Here is a 19,304-nt window from a genome sequence, read left to right as displayed (position 1 = left end):
TAGTCATAGATTTCATTAACTAAATTAACACTGCTGCTAATATATGGTAGCATACAAATGTACATGCCCAAACAAGTTTGTTTCACCCATTTTGTTCAGTTTCCTTTTTTATTCGGTAGGTTTCTGGATGTGATTGAGAAAGCCCTCGCCTGTGGTGAAACTGTTCTCATAGAGAATCTGCCAGAAAAGGTAGACCCAATCCTGGAGCCTCTGCTGGGTAGAAACACTATTAAAAGAGGAAGGTAAGTACTGAAACATTACATTTAGATGGTTTACTTCAAGGATTAAAAACACATATATAAAGCATTAAACCAGCTGACCAATGGTAAACACTTTGTTTTGTCGAAGCTCTTTAGCATGGGGCTGTTGCACACCAAAAACATTTTAATCAATGTACGGTTTTTGTATCGCTGTTGATACACAAGTCGATATGAGCCCACAACTCGCCCCAGTGTGTCTGCGGTGTTAGACAATAGGAGCAGATTTGCCAGATGGTTGAATCTCACTGAGCATTGAAACACCAGTAAGACATGACTGAATGCATTATTATTGCCCACTCTTTAGATTATAAATGAATTTGCAGCGCGTGTTCTGAATCCCTGAGGCCAGCGTATTGATTGGCCCCTCAAGACGGGTGATAGATGTATATTTGTGTGTTCATATTCTTTAGGTGTGATGAATATTGAACAGCTGAGCCTCAGTGTAAAAGCTGAATTGAGGACAGTCATGGTTATGTATAAGGACTCCTGTTTCCCACAAAAAGATGGCCTGTTAGACACTAAATTCAGTGGTCCTCCATCATTATGGCAAACTCAATTCAGCTTCAGTAATGTCATAACGCTGATAGGTGATTTGCCAGCATTCGTCTGCATTCATTTATCTGGAGACAGAATAACATTACTGAATCATCTTTAGACTCATTAAAACCACTTTACCAGATTGTATCTAAATATGATTTAACATGATTACATTTATATCGGGTATTAATATGTGTCTCCATTGTCCACATTTAGATCCAACTGAAATCCTGTCGCTCTGTCACTCATCTCGTTTGCATGGGTCCAAAAATAAAAGATAAAATAAGGGACAAGTTACCCTGCCCCTTCCACTCCCATTTGTTTTCCACGGCATCTCTATATGTCAGTTTCATGTATTTTTAATTTGTGTGTAATTTAATTTTTTATTTTTAGTGGATCTTGCAGACAGGATTGAAAACGCAATGACATCGACACTTGTTTTCCAAGTGGTCACCCCTGGAGGTGATTTGGCCGATCAAATCACAATCCGTCCTCAATGCATTTCGGTTGCATTTACCCCTGTCCTGTTTTGTGTCCGAGCACTATCTGTTTGTATCAGGATTATTTTAATTCATAACGTGATGTTAATTGATAGTAGTGAGGTCATCTATGTGTATTGTTTATTATTTAATTATGAACAAGCTTTAACCACAAATGCCACTTGATTTAAGGGAATAATTCAAATGGAGCGGTAGATGAGCAGCTTCTGTGTTCTGTGAGGTAAAATTACTGTTTTTGTCAAAGGAGTCTGGTGGTTTTGACAAGAGAATAGATAACGGTTTCAGTTCCCTGTTGGAAAGGGCTGTCTGAAGGTAGGATATTCCAAATATAGTGTATACTTAAACAGATTTTTCTAGGTGGCTAAAAATATGTTTTGCTACTGCCCATGTCCACAGCAGTACATTATTTAGCTTCCGTGGAAATACCCATGTCTGCTTCTCCAAACTGAGGTTGGGCCAGCCGCCATCTACTGTCGGTAATACACTGACTATGGATAAGTACCTCATACAGTCCCACTTCAAAAATTCTGAACTACCTCTTTTAAAACCTTTTAGCTTTTGTACATGCCAACCAAACTGGCACTTGTTTGAAACACCCTGTATTTGGTAAATCTGTCTGGTGTCAAACCTAATTTTAATCATTTTCAGCTGCTGCCCACTGTAATCCCCCTCACAAATACGACAGTGCCACCAAAATAGCTTCTCTGTAATTACCTTTGTTTGGTTACCAATTACCCTCAACAGACAAAATTCAGCAAATTTCCTAAACGGGACAACCAACGCCAGAGTGATACGAAATACCACATATTGACATTCTGCTTTGCTTTCCCTCCTCAAAAATGTTTACATCTTTCTTGCTCTGATGTATGTATGACCATGAATATTGAATTTTTTGGCGCCTGTTCATTGAACTTTTTCTGAAATGCTGTCTGTCCAGACGTAACAATTCATCATAGTAAATCTGATTATAAGTTTATCCCTTGTAGATGACCCACACACTTGTTTCTGTCGATGATTAATACAACCTGCTGGGGCAGCCATGATGGATCTGGTGGGGATCCACAGCTGAAGTTCATTAATAATTGGAATGTTGTAGAGTGTGAAGTAATGAATACTAATTATTCCTTTCATGGCTGACGGAAGACTACAAGCCAATCCATCAGCAAGGACTTTAATTTGGTGGAGTAATGGTTCTATCAATAGTACATTAATTCTGGCTTGTGAAGATATAGAGTTGAACCAGACCCAGGCCATGAGGAACCTGTGCTGTAAAATTGGGGCCTTGCCTGACATCCAAGGGGTAATTAGAGAAAAATGAAAAGCCACCAGGTTCGTCAAGCCATCGCTAATTTAATTGAAATGCAGGAACAGATAAATATTGGCTGCTGCGGTGATAATCTTTCATAATTTCTCAAGATTATTTGTCTACCACATGAGTGACATTTGGAGCCACAGTGAAGTTCTTTCCTCTGTTCAGGTCGCAATGCGTGACAGTGAGAGGTCGATGGGCTCAGATGCATAAGGGGTTTGCACTGCTACAGTTCAAATATTGTATAGGACTGTCATTCAGTCATTATCATCATTCAATCATCATTGAAATCACCTGCACCATCCTTTAAAGGAAAGCACTGGTGATATTTCTAATCATCTTTAATGTTTCACTTCCTCACTTTAAAAGCTTAATGATGGGACGAAAAATGTTTTACCGTTTTTGCAGAAATAATAACTACTGTGCTTTCAGCAAAGTGGTGTTTGATTTGTGAACAATAACTCTAAACATAAAGGTCCACTCTTGATTTTGAAAAGAGTAGTTTGACCAAACAATCCAAACTCAAATCCTAACTTTTTCTGACACTTTTAACCTGTTTGCTCATCTGTCATAGAGGTGGATCTGTAAACACACAAGCTCAATCTTATCCTTAATGTTTTTAGGACTTCTTGTCTATGCTGCCTTACCAGTTAGGCATTCAACACATTGAACATTTTTGTGCAAAACTGTACAGCTCTCTCATTCTAATGCAATGATCAAAACTTTTAAAGCATGTATTTCATATTTTCATTGTAATCTTTCTGTTCCATTTATGTACTGAACTTTTTCAGTACCTTGCCTTTATTTTTATCTCCTCTTTCTATATTTAGTAGTAGTAGTTTAGTTAAAGTGCACTTCCTGTACTGTAACAACTTCACAACAACATATATGTATATATATATATATATATATACTGTATATATATATATGTATATATGTCATTTATTAAACTACAGTGATCCTTCCTTAAGGAATATGACAACACAGTGGTTAAGTTTTAAAATTGTTATCTCCTGTTATCCAGGTACATTCGAATTGGGGGCAAGGAGTGTGAATACAACAGCAACTTTAAACTCATCATCCACACCAAGTTGGCCAATCCCCATTTCCCTCCTGAACTCCAGGCCCAGACCACCCTCATCAACTTCACAGTGACTCCTGTGGGCCTGGAGGAACAGCTGCTGGGAAAGGTAGTGTCCCGGGAAAGGCCTGACCTGGAGGCCCTAAAGGTGAAACCTTAAGTCTTTATTGAAAGATGTAGACTGTTAGCAACAGTAAAGCATTTTTGTAGCTCGTTAAATATGCATGACATCAGTCCATTATACTAAATAGAAAAGTCTGAATTGTTTTGTGCATGGTTCCCAAGATGGAGCTGACCACACAGCAGAACCTCTTCAAGATTGAGCTTAAGAGGTTGGAGGATGACCTGTTGAGTCGCCTCTCTGCAGCCCATGGTAATTTCCTGGGTGATATTTCTCTGGTGGAGCAACTCGAGAACACCAAGAACACAGCCGCTCATATTCAGTGCAAGGTGAGGTTATTACAACAGGGTCCTCTAAGGTGTCCGACTGTTGTCGAGTGAATGTCTTTTTTGTCACTCCTGTATTTTTGAATGTCACAAGACAGCAAGCGCCTCATTTTATTGCATTAGCTGCAAATGGTGTGTAGTTAGGAACATGTGTAATGAGAGGGTTTTGGAGCATGACTGAGAGCCTAATAGCTCATTTTTGTGCAATTGGAACACACAGGTGGTGGAGGCCAGGGAGAACGAGACAGAGATCAACGAGGCTCGAGAACTTTACCGCCCAGCAGCTGAGAGAGCATCACTCCTCTTCTTCATCATCAATGACCTCAGCAAGATTAACCCCATGTACCAGTTTTCTCTCAAGGTGAAACCTTTACCCCCCCAAAGTACTCTCAGAGGACACACATCGTTTTTTTGCAGCATTTCAAGCAATGCTCAGAGTTGTCTTTGAGCAATACTCTGTTGGATTTTTTAAAAAATTTGTTTGTAATTGTTTCTCTTGGTTATTAAGGTTTTAGACACAGCTCTGTATGTACAAATCAGCTTGAGTGTGTGCTTGAAGTACCAAAAATGTTACTTTTTCTGAGTGTAACTGTCAATGCAGTGCAGACATTAAGGTCTATATGAGCACTGTCCTCTCTTTGGTTATATTACAGGCCTTTAACTCAGTGTTCAACAAAGCAATGGAGCGCGCAGAATGGGATGAGGATGTGAAGACCAGGGTGCACACCCTCACTGAGGCCATCACCTACTCTGTATTCCTGTACACCAGCCAGGGCCTGTTTGAGAGAGACAAGTTAACCTTCTTGTCACACGCTGCCTTCCAGGTGAGGGAGTCAGGGCCGCCTCAGAGGTGGGGCCTCCTGTCATCCTCATCAATCAAAGTACTTTTCTACCCCCACATTAACTTCAATTAAAAGCAGTCAGCAGGACCATACGCTGCTATTGATTACCTCTCACACCTTGCTCCATGGCTGCTGTTCAGACAGTTGGTTCTGACAAGGGGGTTGGTTCTGATGGCATAATGCAATTATCTGTCATTGCGCCAACTGTTTTCATCTCAGAAATTGTGCTGTTCTGAAGGCTGTCCTTCATGTGGCTATTTCACATTCAGAAGCACTTATTCAGCCTGTATGAGTTCAAACAATCACTTTACCAGAGTTGTCTTGCAGTTTTCAGTTGTTGTGGAAATGATTTAAAGGAGATCAATACAACATAGATCATTACAAACTGCTCTTGGTCCTTCCCCTCAGATTCTGCTCAAGCAGGGCCTGATTGATGCTCAGGAATTTGACTTCCTCCTGCGTTTCCATGTGGAGGCCTGCAAAGTTAGTCCTGTGTCCTTCCTCTCTCCACATGCCTGGGGATCCATCAAGGTACAATCAAGGTTATTAACAAAATCACATGTCAAAAGGCCACATTTTGGTTCTTGTTAGCCATCAGGTCATCACTACATATTAGGGATGGGCATTGTAACCTAACTGACATATTCGAGGACTTGCATTGGATTATTATAGAGTAGTCAAGTACTCACAAAAAAGAAAATCTAATGTAAGAATCAACATGGCCAACAATGGAAAATAAGTGAAATTTTAAATTAATTTATTAAACAACCAGGCTTCATTTAGCCCATTAAACCATAAATTCAAAGATAATATAAGAAAATCAGCAAACTTTTGTCACTGTGTGCTGTTACATTGATTGGATCCAGACGAAGAACAATCTCTGGAGTCTTGAGCCGCTCTCCTACTGGGCAGCTCATCGTCTGTGCAGTTAGCACTGGCCAACACAGCAGCAACAACCAACATCTGACACCAAGTCATTTAACAGTCCCAGCAAACTCACACCGACATGGAAACCGCTTGACTCTCTCATTAAACCCATTACTAACCGCTAAATAATGTTTAGCCATGTGTGTGTGTGTGTGTGTGTGTGTGTGTGTGGACAGATTCTTACCATCTGTCTCCCCTGTGAGGAGCTCACACTCCCGCAGCAGTAGTCTCCTGATGGAGACAGTGCACGCAGCTCTAAAAATAAAAAATAAGATTTTGCCAATTTTAGATATATATAAAAATATAAGTGAAAATTCTAGTGGCGATTACTCTATATGTTCAACGAATACTGACGTCCAAATCAAGTACTATTGTACTAATGCCCATCCCTACTACATCCCATTATTCCACTGCTTGGATAGGTTTTCTGATATCTGTTATTTGGATATAGAAAATTTCTACAATGGAAGACTTCAGTGGGTTGGACAAAGACATGGAGAGCTCACCAAAGCGCTGGAGGAAGATTGTTGAATCCAGTTGTCCTGAAAAGGAAAGACTTCCTCAGGACTGGAAGAATAAAAGTTCTCTCCAGAAGCTCATCATCCTTCGAGCACTTCGCCCTGATAGGATGACCTATACACTAAGGTAACTAAATGACCAAAGTACATTTGTATTTGTAGGTGCTTTTATTTTACCAAGCTTTTTGACTATGTTTCCTGGCAGGAACTTTGTGGAGAAGTGCATGGGAACAAAATATGTGGATGCTGCCAGACTGGAGTTTGAAAAGCTGTATGAGGATAGTGGCCCCTCGACCCCTGTGTTCTTCATCCTCTCACCTGGAGTGGATCCACTCAAAGATGTAGAAAAACTAGGTACTGTGTAAATTGTTTGTTATTTATACTCCCTGATTACTTAGTAGAGATATCTAGATATTCTTTCTGTGCAGGATTGAAGCTGGGATTTTCCATTGACCAGGGCAGTTTGCACAACGTCTCCCTGGGACAGGGGCAGGAGGAGGTAGCTGAGAGGGTTTTAAAGAATGCGTCTAAACTTGGACACTGGGTCATTCTGCAGGTAGGAAGCAGCGCTATTCAGTGGCTAAGTTACTGCAGTGACTTCAGGCTGCTCCTCCAGCAAGCCTGTAACACACCTAATGATATTATCTCCCCCCCTGAGCAAGGAAATAAACTCAATTTGGTTCAATAAAAACCATAATTGGCTAAATCAGCTCCATAAATGCCTCCTTTTATAGAGAGGAGCCTGTAGCCAAGTGAGCCATTGAGGTTTTCTTACTCATTTTTGAACATAGCAAGACATTTTTTAACACGAATCTTTCACAAATGAACACAAACGTAACTGAACATTAAAAAACAAATTTATTTTTATTAACCTAGTACATAGTCTGCGTAGTCTTTTTGTAATATTTGTGAAATTTTTCCCTGTTCAGAACATACACCTGGTGGCACGCTGGCTGCCCTCTCTCGATGCTCTTCTGGAGACAGCAGCGGTGGACAGTCACCCCAACTACAGAGTGTTCATCACTGGGGAGCCAGCACCAAGCCCTGAGCAGCATGTTATCCCCAGAGGCATACTGGAGAATGCCATCAAAATCACCAATGAGCCTCCCACTGGCATGAATGCCAGTCTGCATGCAGCCCTCAACAACTTCACTCAAGTATGCTGAAAATTAAGTGCATTGCAATTGACAAACAAGAAACCATAGCATTCAGTTTAACCTACAGAAGCCGAGAAGGGCTGTGCATGTAATTCTTTTTTTAGTGCCTTTATCTCAAGATCATGAGATAATCAACTTGTTATCGTGAGAAAACAAAAGGTCCTTCATTTACTCGTATTACTTCGAATATTTATCACATATCAGGAGTGCCACAGCAACATACATAGATGGCATCATGACAACTGTAGCAACTGATTTAAGATGATTTTGTCAGATCAATGAGCACTTATTGTTGATCAACACATCAGACTGCACTTGAGTCATGACGGTGATCTTGAAGGCTGAAATTAGGTGTGATCAAATCAACCAGACACTCATTTTCTAGTTCTCCATATTTATTACAGGCTTGCAAGAATGCAAATGTCGTTTTCTTGAGATTAATTATCTTGCTATCTCTAAAAATCTGCCATTTGGTTTTTGAGAATACGCATAAATTAACCTGTTATCTTGACAAAATGAGCTTTGGTATCTTGAAATAATGAAAAAATGAACTTGTGATTTTGAGATTATTCCATTAAAAAACATAATTGCAAGAACGTCTGTTTTTGGCTTCCATAGTAATCTGTATTCCTTTCTCTCTCTTCTAAGGACACTCTGGATATGTGCTCCAGAGAACAGGAGTTCAATTCGATGCTCTTCTCCCTCTGCTTCTTTCATGCTTGTGTCACGGAGCGCCGTAAATTTGGTCCCCAGGGGTGGAACCATAACTACCCCTTCAGCACCGGAGACCTCACCATCTCAGCCAGTGTCTTGTACAACTACTTAGAGGCCAACACTAAAGTATATTTATTTCATATTCATATTTTTATTGTTATTGATAAAACTTTTAATTTGCTTTTTTACTGCTACTTTCTTATGCTGTGTAAATTTATAATGATTATGGGGTTTGCGGTGGCATTATTGTCAGACAGGGATGTTGAATTGCAGTACAGTGTATCCAATTACTTATTGAAATCTTTTGTTCCACTGTTATTTGTGAAAAATGTTCAGTCTCGTCTTTTTCTTTTATACATTTCTTCTCTTATAACTATGAACACACAACCTATAATTTAGCTTTATTTCATAAAGACAAAAAATCCATTCTTGGGGTGCTGCACCCCTCTCAACTCCTAATGCATTTCTCTTAGAGCTCCTATTACTCTGGTCACAACCAATTATGTCTCCTAGGTATTCTGCCCTCCAAAAACGAATGTCCTTCATTATGTTAACCAAACAGTAACCTGTATGTGCGTATACAGAGAATTCATTAGGAGGGCAATGAAGCGTTATCCTAAATGTAATTACATGCAGCCAATGTGACAGTTCACAACGCTACATAAGTGATCACTGCAATTAGAGCTGATGAAGGAAGCAATTTGCAAAACAATACAGGTACAAATGATTGTGAACCTCCAGCTTTTGTAATTTGTTATGAATCACAGGTTCTTTTCTTCCTCCTTCACCCTCACGGATCATAATCTCCCGCTGAGGAAAAGACTCTTCTGTCATACATTAGATCAGTGTGTGTAAAGAAACATAATTTTGTTACATTTCCCAACCGTTATCATTATTAAAAGAGCTCATTTGGGAAGCGATCATACAGTTACTGCTCGAAGTTCTAAAAGAGAAAAAGAATAACACAGAGAATGAATGAAAAACTATTCGTGAGATGATCCTGATATATTATTAATTTCCTGGAATCATTTTAACATTTGTCTTGGTAGTTTAATTTGCTCCTAATGATTTAAATCCTACATTTTTCTCTTATATTTGCATTGCCATATCAGTCTACAGACTATGTTTTTATAGTCCACGCAGGTGCCCTGGGAGGACTTGTGTTATCTTTTCGGGGAGATCATGTATGGAGGTCACATCACGGATGGCTGGGATAGAAGACTGTGTAAGACCTATCTGCAAGAGTTCATGCATCCAAAAATGGTAAGTCAGTGTTCATGTTATTGTTGTTTTCACAACAGAAGTCCATTTTAACTGATTTTATTGTGTAATTGTCAAGATTTGAAAACCTGCTAAGTTGAATTTACACTCAAAATCTGGTTACGTTTCATTTTACTATGCCAAATAGTGAAGCAAATCCACAAAGCTGTTTTGAATGTGTTGGTAGTTTTGTTAAGGTAAAGGGTGCCCTCTTGGGATGTAAACCTAAACTGCAGTATTGCACTTCAAGTCTTTGGCATTGCTGATTTTTTCCACCCTCACTTTGGTGATGTTTCCTCTCAGTGCGCCAAATTTGTCTGCCAACTCCTCTATAAGCATTATAAGGCGATTATTTGGTCTTTAGCGTGTGTTAAGTTGATAGGCGCTTCAACTGGATTCATCTTTTTCTCTCCCACACAGGACAGATTAGTATGAAAGCCTTTTTTGCCAGTGAAAGAAAAATAATAAGGTGAAAACTTAGCCATGTGATGAAAAGACGATCCTGTGTGACATTATAATGAAATATTTCTCTAAATAACAACTTAGTGCCACAAAATAATGACTTAGTATTGTAAAAATAATGAAAAACTTTATCAAGATAATGAGATAATAATTGAGAAAGTTCCACATTATTTTGAGATACTAAGTCATTATTTTGAGATGGTTTTTTTTTATTATTTTGAGATACTAAGTCATTATTTTGAGAAGGTTTTTTATTATTTTGAGATACTAAGTCATTATTTTGAGAAAGTTCCTAATATAGTTTGAGATAGTAAGTCATTATTTTGAGAAAGTCCCTCATTATTTTGAGATACTAAGTCATTATTTTGAGAAAGTTCCTAATATATTTTGAGATAGTAAATCATTATTTTGAGATAGTAAGTCATTATTTTGAGAAAGTTCCTAATATATTTTGAGATAGTAAGTCATTATTTTGAGATAGTAAGTCATTATTTTGAGAAAGTTCCTAATATATTTTGAGATAGTAAGTCATTATTTTGAGATAGTAAGTCATTATTTTGAGATAGTAAGTCATTATTTTGAGAAAGTTCCTAATATATTTTGAGATAGTAAGTCATTATTTTGAGATAGTAAGTCATTATTTTGAGAAAGTTCCTAATATATTTTGAGATAGTAAGTCATTATTTTGAGAAGGTTTTTTTTGTTATTTTGAGATACTAAGTCATTATTTTGAGAAGGTTTTTTATTATTTTGAGATACTAAGTCATTATTTTGAGAAAGTTTCTAATATATTTTGAGATAGTAAGTCATTATTTTGAGAAAGTCCCTCATTATTTTGAGATACTAATTATTTTGAAAAAAGTTCCTCATTATTTTGAGATACTAAGTCATTATTTTGAGAAAGTTCCTAATATATTTTTAGATACTAAGTCATTATTTTGAGAAGTGTGTTTTTTTGTTATTTTGAGATACTAAGTCATTATTTTGAGAAAGTCCCTCATTATTTTGAGATACTAATTATTTTGAAAAAAGTTCCTCATTATTTTGAGATACTAAGTCATTATTTTGAGAAGTTTTTTTTTTGTTATTTTGAGATACTAAGTCATTATTTTGAGAAAGTCCCTCATTATTTTGAGATACTAATTATTTTGAAGAAAGTTCCTCATTATTTTGAGATACTAAGTCATTTTTTTGAGAAGGTTTTTTATTATTTTGAGATACTAAGTCATTATTTTGAGAAAGTCCCTCATTATTTTGAGATACTAATTATTTTGAAAAAAGTTCCTCATTATTTTGAGATACTAATTCATTATTTTGAGAAGGTTTTTTATTATTTTAAGATACTAAGTCATTATTTTGAGAGAGTTCCTCATTATTTTAAGATATTTTTAGAAACTTTGTCGTAGTGACTTACAGGTTGTTGTTTTTTTCATCACAAGACTAGGACAGGTGGATATATGGGCTTCCCTAGATTAGCCGGTTCACATTTACTACAAAGCTAACAGCCATCTGTTTCTCTAATAAAGCAATCTGGACAATCAGACATCAGTCAGTGTGTTTTGCTGTTGGTGCAGAAACAAGTTTGCATCCATCATATTGAATTCTAAAACACACAGGCTGAATTTAGCTTGCAAGATGTGTGTTAGATACTGTGCTGCACTTGTTTTCATCTTCTCAAAATTTCACTCCATAGTTTGAAGGAGAGCTCTTTCTGTGTCCTGGGTTTCTGGCCCCTCTGTTCATGGACTACGGTGGTTACCACAGTTATATTGATGAGCATCTCCCATCTGAGAACCCTACTCTGTATGGTCTTCATCCAAACGCTGAGCTGGAGTGCCTCACGGTCACCTCAGACAACCTCTTAAGGACTTTGCTGGAACTGCAGCCACAGGACTCCTCCAGAGGAGAGGGGGCGGCTCAGAGCACAGAGGAGAAGGTGTGGAGGGAGAAAGAATCATCAGCTTGGAATACAATAACTTACCTACACAAATAACCTAATGTATGTGTATTATATTTGTCAGGTCAAGTCCGTTATTCAAGATATCCTTGAAATGCTTCCTGAGGAGTATAACATGACAGAGATAATGACAAAGACAACAGAGCGAAGCCCCTACATTTTAGTGTGTTTCCAGGAGTGTGAACGCATGAATCTTCTGCTAGCAGAAATAAGGAAGTCCCTTAATGAGCTGGATCTTGGCCTAAAGGTGCAGTCCACTGTGACATATACTGAACATATTAAACACACTCTTTTTTATCAACAGTAGGGTCCTGTAGCATCACTGAGAATTTCTTTGTCCACAGGGAGAGCTCACCATCTCCTCCTGTATGGAGACTCTGCAGTCAGCCCTGTTCAGTGACTCTGTTCCAGATTCCTGGGCCAGACTGGCTTATCCCTCCACTAAAACACTGGCACAATGGTAACTACTCCTTTCCAATAATACTGTATCATTCAACATTTGATAATAATTATTTTTGTGAGGCCACTAGTGTGTTTCCCTGCATTGTTTCCTGTAAATTCTGTCAATAAATATGGAAAAATTGCCTTACAAAATGAAGCCAATATTAGGATGACCCTTGCAGACATGTTAAGGCTTGAAGCAATGACATACTATGTTTTTCATTTCTCTTTTATAGGTTTAATGATCTAATATGTAGCTGTCGAGAGCTGGATAGCTGGACTCAAGACTTAGTTCTTCCTGCAGTTGTTTGGCTGTCAGGACTCTTCAACCCGCAGTCTTTCCTCACTGGTGAGGTTACAATCTCTAAACCAACAAGACAGATGATTTAGGTGACGTGCACCAGACAGAGGCTCCAGAAAAATTAACATGCAGACTTCTTTTGTTTTTTCAGCTGTGCTGCAGAGCATTGCTCGTAAGAATGAGTGGCCACTGGACAAGATGACTTTGACTGTGGATGTAACAAAGAAGACGAAAGACGACTTTGGACATCCGCCACGGGAGGGGGCCTATATTCATGGACTCTTCATGGAAGGTCAGAATTAATTAAATTAACATAGGTTTACGGTCAGGTTAACATAGATCTTTGACGGTATATATATGTCTTAAATGTGCAGCTCTGTAAGCATCACCAGTCAAACCCACCCTGTGTCTCTTAGGAGCACGCTGGGACACTCAGTCTGGAGTCATCTCTGAGGCGGTTTTAAGGGAACTGACTCCAGCCATGCCGGTGCTGTATGTAAGAGCTGTGCCTGCAGAAGAGCAGGAGCTCAAGAATACTTACGAGTGTCCGGTGTACCGCACAAAGCAGCGCGGGCCCACATATGTGTGGACCCTCCACCTCCGAACCAAACAGCCTCCTGCCAAGTGGATCGTAGCTGGTGTGGCACTGCTGCTGTCTGTGTGAGACATTAGAGGAGCAGCGGTTAGGTACTTTATAATATCTACTAACAGTATTATGCAAACAGTGTTAAAAACCTAGTTTTAAGAGGAGATGTATTCTCCCATTGAGACAGTATTGAATCATTGATTGTATTCATGTTGCTTTTTATCATGTTTTTAGTAATTACTAATACAACAGACACAATTATTCACTTTCAATCTTGCATTGAAGCAGCCACATTAAGTTTTTAACTGATTATGAAGTAGTCAATTTTATACTGACCTCTATGTGACCTACAAATTATCAGTGAGAAGACTGGCTATTTCTATATAATTATTCTTAATACCTGTCCCTGGGTCCAATTCCCTGTAAAAAATCAGTCGAAATAATTTACAGCACACTGACTGGAAGAGCCTATGTTTACATTTTCCCAGGAAAAGTTTCTCAGTTAATAGTACTTAAGCCAGCTAAAAGCAGGCTCCTGCTCCTGGAGATTTTCTGTAGAGAGTTCTATTTTTGAAGTTATATTTCATAGTTATGGTTGACAGTGAGGCAGGATCAGCAAAGGGAAAAAGAAAAGGATTTACCAAAGACTAAAAAAAAAAGCTAAACAAGATACAGTGATAGAGCCTGGCCGAAAACATGGGTCAACCTTGGTTGGTCATTTAACAGATGAAGAGATTTGTGGGATTTAAAAGCATCCAAAATGGATCCTGAATTGAACCTCTTTCTCTTTGACAGGTTTGTAATATGTCTGTGTATTCATTAAATACAGTGCATGGCATAGTTTTACAATCAATATATGAGTTTATGTTGGTGGCTAAAATAAAGCTAGGTAATTAGCTTATAACATTACACTGTATAATAGCTTTGCTGTTGGCTTATTATAATGAAGACATAACACTACTGTGCAATGTTGACAACAAATGTACTATTACAGAGCAATCTAATCTGTTAGTTGTAGGCTAAGTTGTTAATCTTGCATAGCCCCAAATAGATGCATTACCTCATTTCTTTTCATCCTGCCAACAGTAGGGCTGCAGCTAATGATTATTTTCATTGTTGACTAATCTGTCGATTATTTCTTCGATTAGTCGACTAATCATTTTATCGAAAAATGTGTTAAAATGTTGAAAAATGTCGGCCTGTCTCTCGCAAACCCCAAAATTATGTCATTTAATGTCTTGTTTCGTACTCACGCCAAAGGGCTTTAGTTCACCGTCATGGGAGAGTGTGTAAAGCTGCCAATATTTGAACGTAAGAAGCTGCAATAAGAGTATTTTGGGGTATTATTTTATAGTACTTTTCTATGAAAAATGACTCAAACCGATTAGTCGACTACTAAAATAGTCACTGATTATTTTAATAGTGGATTAGTCATCGATTAGTCGACTGATCGTTGCAGCCCTAGCCAACAGCTCTGTTTAAAAAAAAAAAAAAAAAAAAGTTTTAAAAGAAGTTGCGGTTTCCTTGACTTGCTTCCATGACGAATGCTCGTGCTAGCTAGGTCAATATCATTACCAAGCCCAGTCGCCAGGAAAAAAATGTTAGCATTGTGCATTTCTGTAAACCACAGCTACGTTACATTTGTACATTTCAAACATTACATATCATATCAATGTTTTTAAATTGAGGTAGATCTGATTACATGTATATGAGTTGACTTTGTCTTGGATGGTGGATGGCGTGACACTGAGATGGAACGGCTTCCAAATTGCACACCACTCTTTAAGACCAACAACCAACGAAACGAGTTGTTTTTTAGCAAAACATCAACAGTTTTTTCAGCTGTGATTGTGCCACCAAAAGCAGGTGTTTTAAGCCAAAGGATGATCTTTGAATAACCATAACCAAGTGATTTTTGTGTCTAAACATAAGCACACATTAACCACAGCATTGTTGAATCATAAAGTTTCAAGATATCCGCTACATACTGTAGTAACGTACAAATGTTACATATTTGTGGTTTGCAGAGACGTAGAAGCCCAACGTTTATTCTGGTAATTGGGTTGCTTTACGACACAAGGTGGTAGTGCTCATGGGAAATGCAGTCTTCCTCCTGTGAAACACACACTTTTGATCACAGGAGCTGCCAAAATCAACACAACATGAAAGTTTCTTGTAGTTGCTTTAGTATTGCTGTATCCAGTTTGGTTCATATATGACAGTACTGACGTTGTTTTGTATGAATGCATGTGTGTTTTAGATTTCAAGATAATGGAAATAAATAAGTTGAGTTGCATATTCAGCCAGTGCTGAACCTGTTGTGTGTGTCCGACACTGTTGAACCTCTCCCATGAGATGGTTCAGTCTAGCCATGATTTGTTGGGAGCTTATGTCTCCATTTGAGACCATGTAATTCTGGATAGGGAGCATATTTTATTGGAAGGTCAAGATTAAAAAAGCTCTCCGGCTGCCCTCTACTAACTGAGTGATACACAATGCCGTCTGGAGGGTTCCCGGACAGAATTCCCAGGAGATGATGTGCATGGTTGCTATTGACTTTTAAATGAGGTGCATTTGACATTGACCTTTTGTACGGCAGAGGCAGAATACTAACAGATGAGTGTAATTCATTCAGCCGGGCCTGTTGGAGAAACCTATTCAAAGACACTGATAGCTTTCTATGAGAAAGCAACACATTAGATTACCCATCCTTTATCTGTCTGCACTCTCTGTTAGCATCTGATTAACTTAATACGAACCAAATAAAACCTTTAGCTCAGAATGAGTCTAAAGAAACACAGCCATCTTATCTAAAATGTTATCTCTTTAAACTGATTTAACTGAGGTTCATTTAAAACCTGCTCAGATTAAAGTGTGACTGTGATTATGCGCGTGCACTGAGGGAGTTGTGCAAAATTCATATGCTCTTAAGTTGCTTGTAGGTCACAGATATGGTAAAATATCGTGGGAGTGCCAGAGTCAAGGTTGAGGTCACACAGCACAGAACAACACTGAGAATTTTTATTTTTAAATCAAAGAAAAAGAACTCAGAGAGAATTTTGTGCAATCATGAAAAGGAGATACAGCTACTGAACAAATAATATTATTTACTTAGCCTTTATTTAACATTTAAACAAGAATTTTTTTTAACTCACTTTTGAAACATTAATTATTCTTGTCATGTGTAAACACACTGTGTCAGAGCAGGGGCTTCATGATATCAGCGGAAATTTGCCCAGGAAGAGACAGGGCAGGTGCAATATTTATCTTCAAAGATAAACAAGTGACATATGATGCACAAATTACTGCCATTCTGTTTTTTTGTTGTTTCTTTTTGGATAGAAATCAACACGCTTATCTTCTCAAATGAGATTTTCTCCAACGCTAATAACTGCTGTTGCTCTTAATTTCTCCCTGCAGCCAAAGTGGCTGCAGACAGTCATGTGGAGGACGGAGGATTGATTCTGCGTATTGTATTGCACGGGGGAAATGAAGAACCAGTCTTCCTGTAGTTTCTCTTCATCTGCCCTCTCTTCCCCTCATTAGCACGCCACAGCAGCTAGCCAGTCATTTGGTGACAGGGAAATGATACAGTGCTGGCAGTGTTTGGGAGGAAATGGCAGGGTACAGGGCCCGGCGCAGCAGGGGTCGTACCACAGATAGTCATGTTAAAGGCCAAGCAGGACACCTGGTTAAAGTCAGCAAGGGCATCTGGGTCACACCTCCGCCTCACAGCACCCGAAAAAGACATTAGGAAGAGATTGTGCACAGATGGTTTTGTTATTTACAAAAAACTAAACAAAGACCCCTCATTGTTAGTATATCTAAATCACTGGCTATGTGAGGAAGCAGGTCCTTGTCAAGTGAGGTATTGTTTCCAGCCGTTATACAGGAAAGTGTAAGACCTAACCTAGATCAGTGTCCAAAAGTGGGTTGCAGGTCCATTCTCTAAGGACTACAAGTGACTTGTCAAGTTTGTAAAAAAAACCACACTTCATTTGAAGTAAATTTCCAGCACAGAACTTTTATGTTTCCTGCTGTAGAATGAGTTACTAACAGACTGCTAATTGACAAAGACAGCAAACTATCTTCATGATGTGGCCAAACACAAGTGTGAAGCTAAATTTATTAAACTATTTGACCTCAAACCAATGACGAAGGAGAAACCAGGACCCTGTGGCTGGACCAGTTGGGAACCACTGCTGCAAGTGAATGAAAATTATTTGCAAGATCAATGTACAGTTTTGGAACAGTGTGTTCCTTCTAAAACAGTTTTAGATTGTCAGGGCCTGATTAACCCACTAGGGGGCACTGTGGCAAATATACAGTGTTGGGGCCCCTGTTGACCACCCATCCCATTTTCCCTACACTCCATACATTGTGTAAGTATTAATACTTTGTTTATGGTAACTTCATTAAGCACAAGTAAAATGTGAAATGTAAGCACAATATATAGAAAATAAAATAAACTTCAGGCAAATACATTTACACAAATCAAATCCCATAGAGTGACTTGAAGCCTTTTGGCCCCTTGAGGGTCGCAGTCACGGCATTTGCCCACTTTGCCCAGTTAATAATCCAGCCTTGTAAAGTTTTATGATCGATTCTTTAGAAATGAATCACTGTATATCTGTATATATCTGCATACTGTTGGTAACTGCAGTATCAGTTAATATTCAGTTTTTAAGAGCTGAACTGTGCAGCATTGTAGTAGTCAAGACCACCTAAACCGAGACCAAGTCATGACCAAGACCAAGTATATTGAGACAGAGGCAAGACCAAGGCCAGAACAGTACAAGTCCCACACTGCATGACACTAAAATGTGTAAAATGAAAAGCATAGGCATTCCTTGAATTGATCTGAAAAATCCACATTCGCATAAAACTCCCACAGGAAACAAGTAAAGATTCCTCTTTATTCACCTCTTTAATTATCTATTCACCTCTTTTATGAAGTGCACCATGAGAAATGTCTTGACAAAATAATTAAAAGCCATTTCAGAGCTGATTTTATGTGTAGGAATTCCCCTTTGTTTTCTATGAGCAAACAAATACGAACACTAAAAAGACAAAATAAAATAAGCATATCACTTATTTTTTGCACAGCCAAAGTGATATCCCTGCAGCTGTTGTCTTGACTGGTCTTGGAAAAAAAATCCAGAGTCCTCTTTGTCTGAGATTGAGACAAGACGGAGTAAAAGTGCGGTCGATCCAAGACCAGACTGAGTACTGACCTTGAGTACTGCAACTCTGCTGTGCAGTTCTCATGCAGCCACAGAGAGGCAGTGAAGCTTCACTGGAGACTGAGATGGTCTGATATATAAATAGAGGGAATCATGAAAAATGATTATAAATACTTTTCTAACAAAGCAGAAAAGACTGGAGGCATTGAATGAAAAGATGCCAAACTTGAAACCCAAAGCAATGCAGAAAAGCTCCAGGACTTTATGTTCTCTTTGTGCCATTATTTGTCCACACACATTGAACATTTTAATCTGTCCCACTTTTCTGCATTCAGTGCTCCAAATTTTTTCATTTGTGTTTTATTTGTGTGATTCTTTAACTATGTTGACAACCACAAAGCAGACATTGCATTATTAATGCATTGGACATTGGGAAGAAGTAATGGAGGCAGCCTTTGAGAGGAAAAAGGAGAAGTACAGTCAGCTTGCTGCTGCTTGCACTGAAGCAGGGTGGAAGGCATGCACCTACACTGTGGAAGTCAGATGCAGAGGCTTTGTTGGAAAATCCCATCAGCTGCTAAACACCCCAGGAGTGCCTGGGTCCAAGCAAAAGAAGGTACTCTGGGAAGTGGCCGAGGAGGCAGAGAAAAGGAGCTTCTGGCTGTGGCTCAGAAGAAGAGACTCGAAGTGGGGGAACCAAGGATCCTAGGGCATGGCAGGGAGCTGTAGAGAGACGTCCCTTCCACCCGCCCACCACTTATAGATGTTCTGGGATTCAAGGAGCTCCCAGCTGATGACCCTGCAGCGGAGATGTGACAGGCA

At 38.8% G+C, this 19,304-nt stretch overlaps 1 protein-coding gene across 1 annotated transcript in view; it reads left to right on the top strand.

The window, feature by feature from the left end:
• Nucleotides 1-15,580, top strand: part of LOC126392011 (dynein axonemal heavy chain 11) — a 50,387-nt gene extending 34,807 nt beyond the window's left edge. The window contains exons 65-82 of the mRNA XM_050047099.1: nt 120-242; nt 3,631-3,835; nt 3,973-4,137; nt 4,355-4,495; nt 4,788-4,958; nt 5,385-5,507; nt 6,355-6,548; nt 6,627-6,775; nt 6,850-6,977; nt 7,351-7,578; nt 8,227-8,418; nt 9,427-9,555; nt 11,708-11,950; nt 12,036-12,218; nt 12,316-12,431; nt 12,649-12,761; nt 12,865-13,005; nt 13,130-15,580. Coding sequence (XP_049903056.1) covers nt 120-242; nt 3,631-3,835; nt 3,973-4,137; nt 4,355-4,495; nt 4,788-4,958; nt 5,385-5,507; nt 6,355-6,548; nt 6,627-6,775; nt 6,850-6,977; nt 7,351-7,578; nt 8,227-8,418; nt 9,427-9,555; nt 11,708-11,950; nt 12,036-12,218; nt 12,316-12,431; nt 12,649-12,761; nt 12,865-13,005; nt 13,130-13,377 — 2,992 coding nt within the window. The 3' untranslated portion in view covers nt 13,378-15,580. The remainder of the gene's footprint in view (nt 1-119; nt 243-3,630; nt 3,836-3,972; nt 4,138-4,354; nt 4,496-4,787; nt 4,959-5,384; nt 5,508-6,354; nt 6,549-6,626; nt 6,776-6,849; nt 6,978-7,350; nt 7,579-8,226; nt 8,419-9,426; nt 9,556-11,707; nt 11,951-12,035; nt 12,219-12,315; nt 12,432-12,648; nt 12,762-12,864; nt 13,006-13,129) is intronic.
• The last annotated feature ends 3,724 nt before the right edge of the window (nt 15,581-19,304 follow it).

The sequence above is a fragment of the Epinephelus moara genome, chromosome 6, assembly GCF_006386435.1.
Source record: "Epinephelus moara isolate mb chromosome 6, YSFRI_EMoa_1.0, whole genome shotgun sequence".
NCBI classification, from domain to species: domain Eukaryota; kingdom Metazoa; phylum Chordata; class Actinopteri; order Perciformes; family Serranidae; genus Epinephelus; species Epinephelus moara.
The sequence above is the reverse complement of the archived record's forward strand: the minus strand, read 5'-3'. Positions and strand labels throughout refer to the sequence as shown.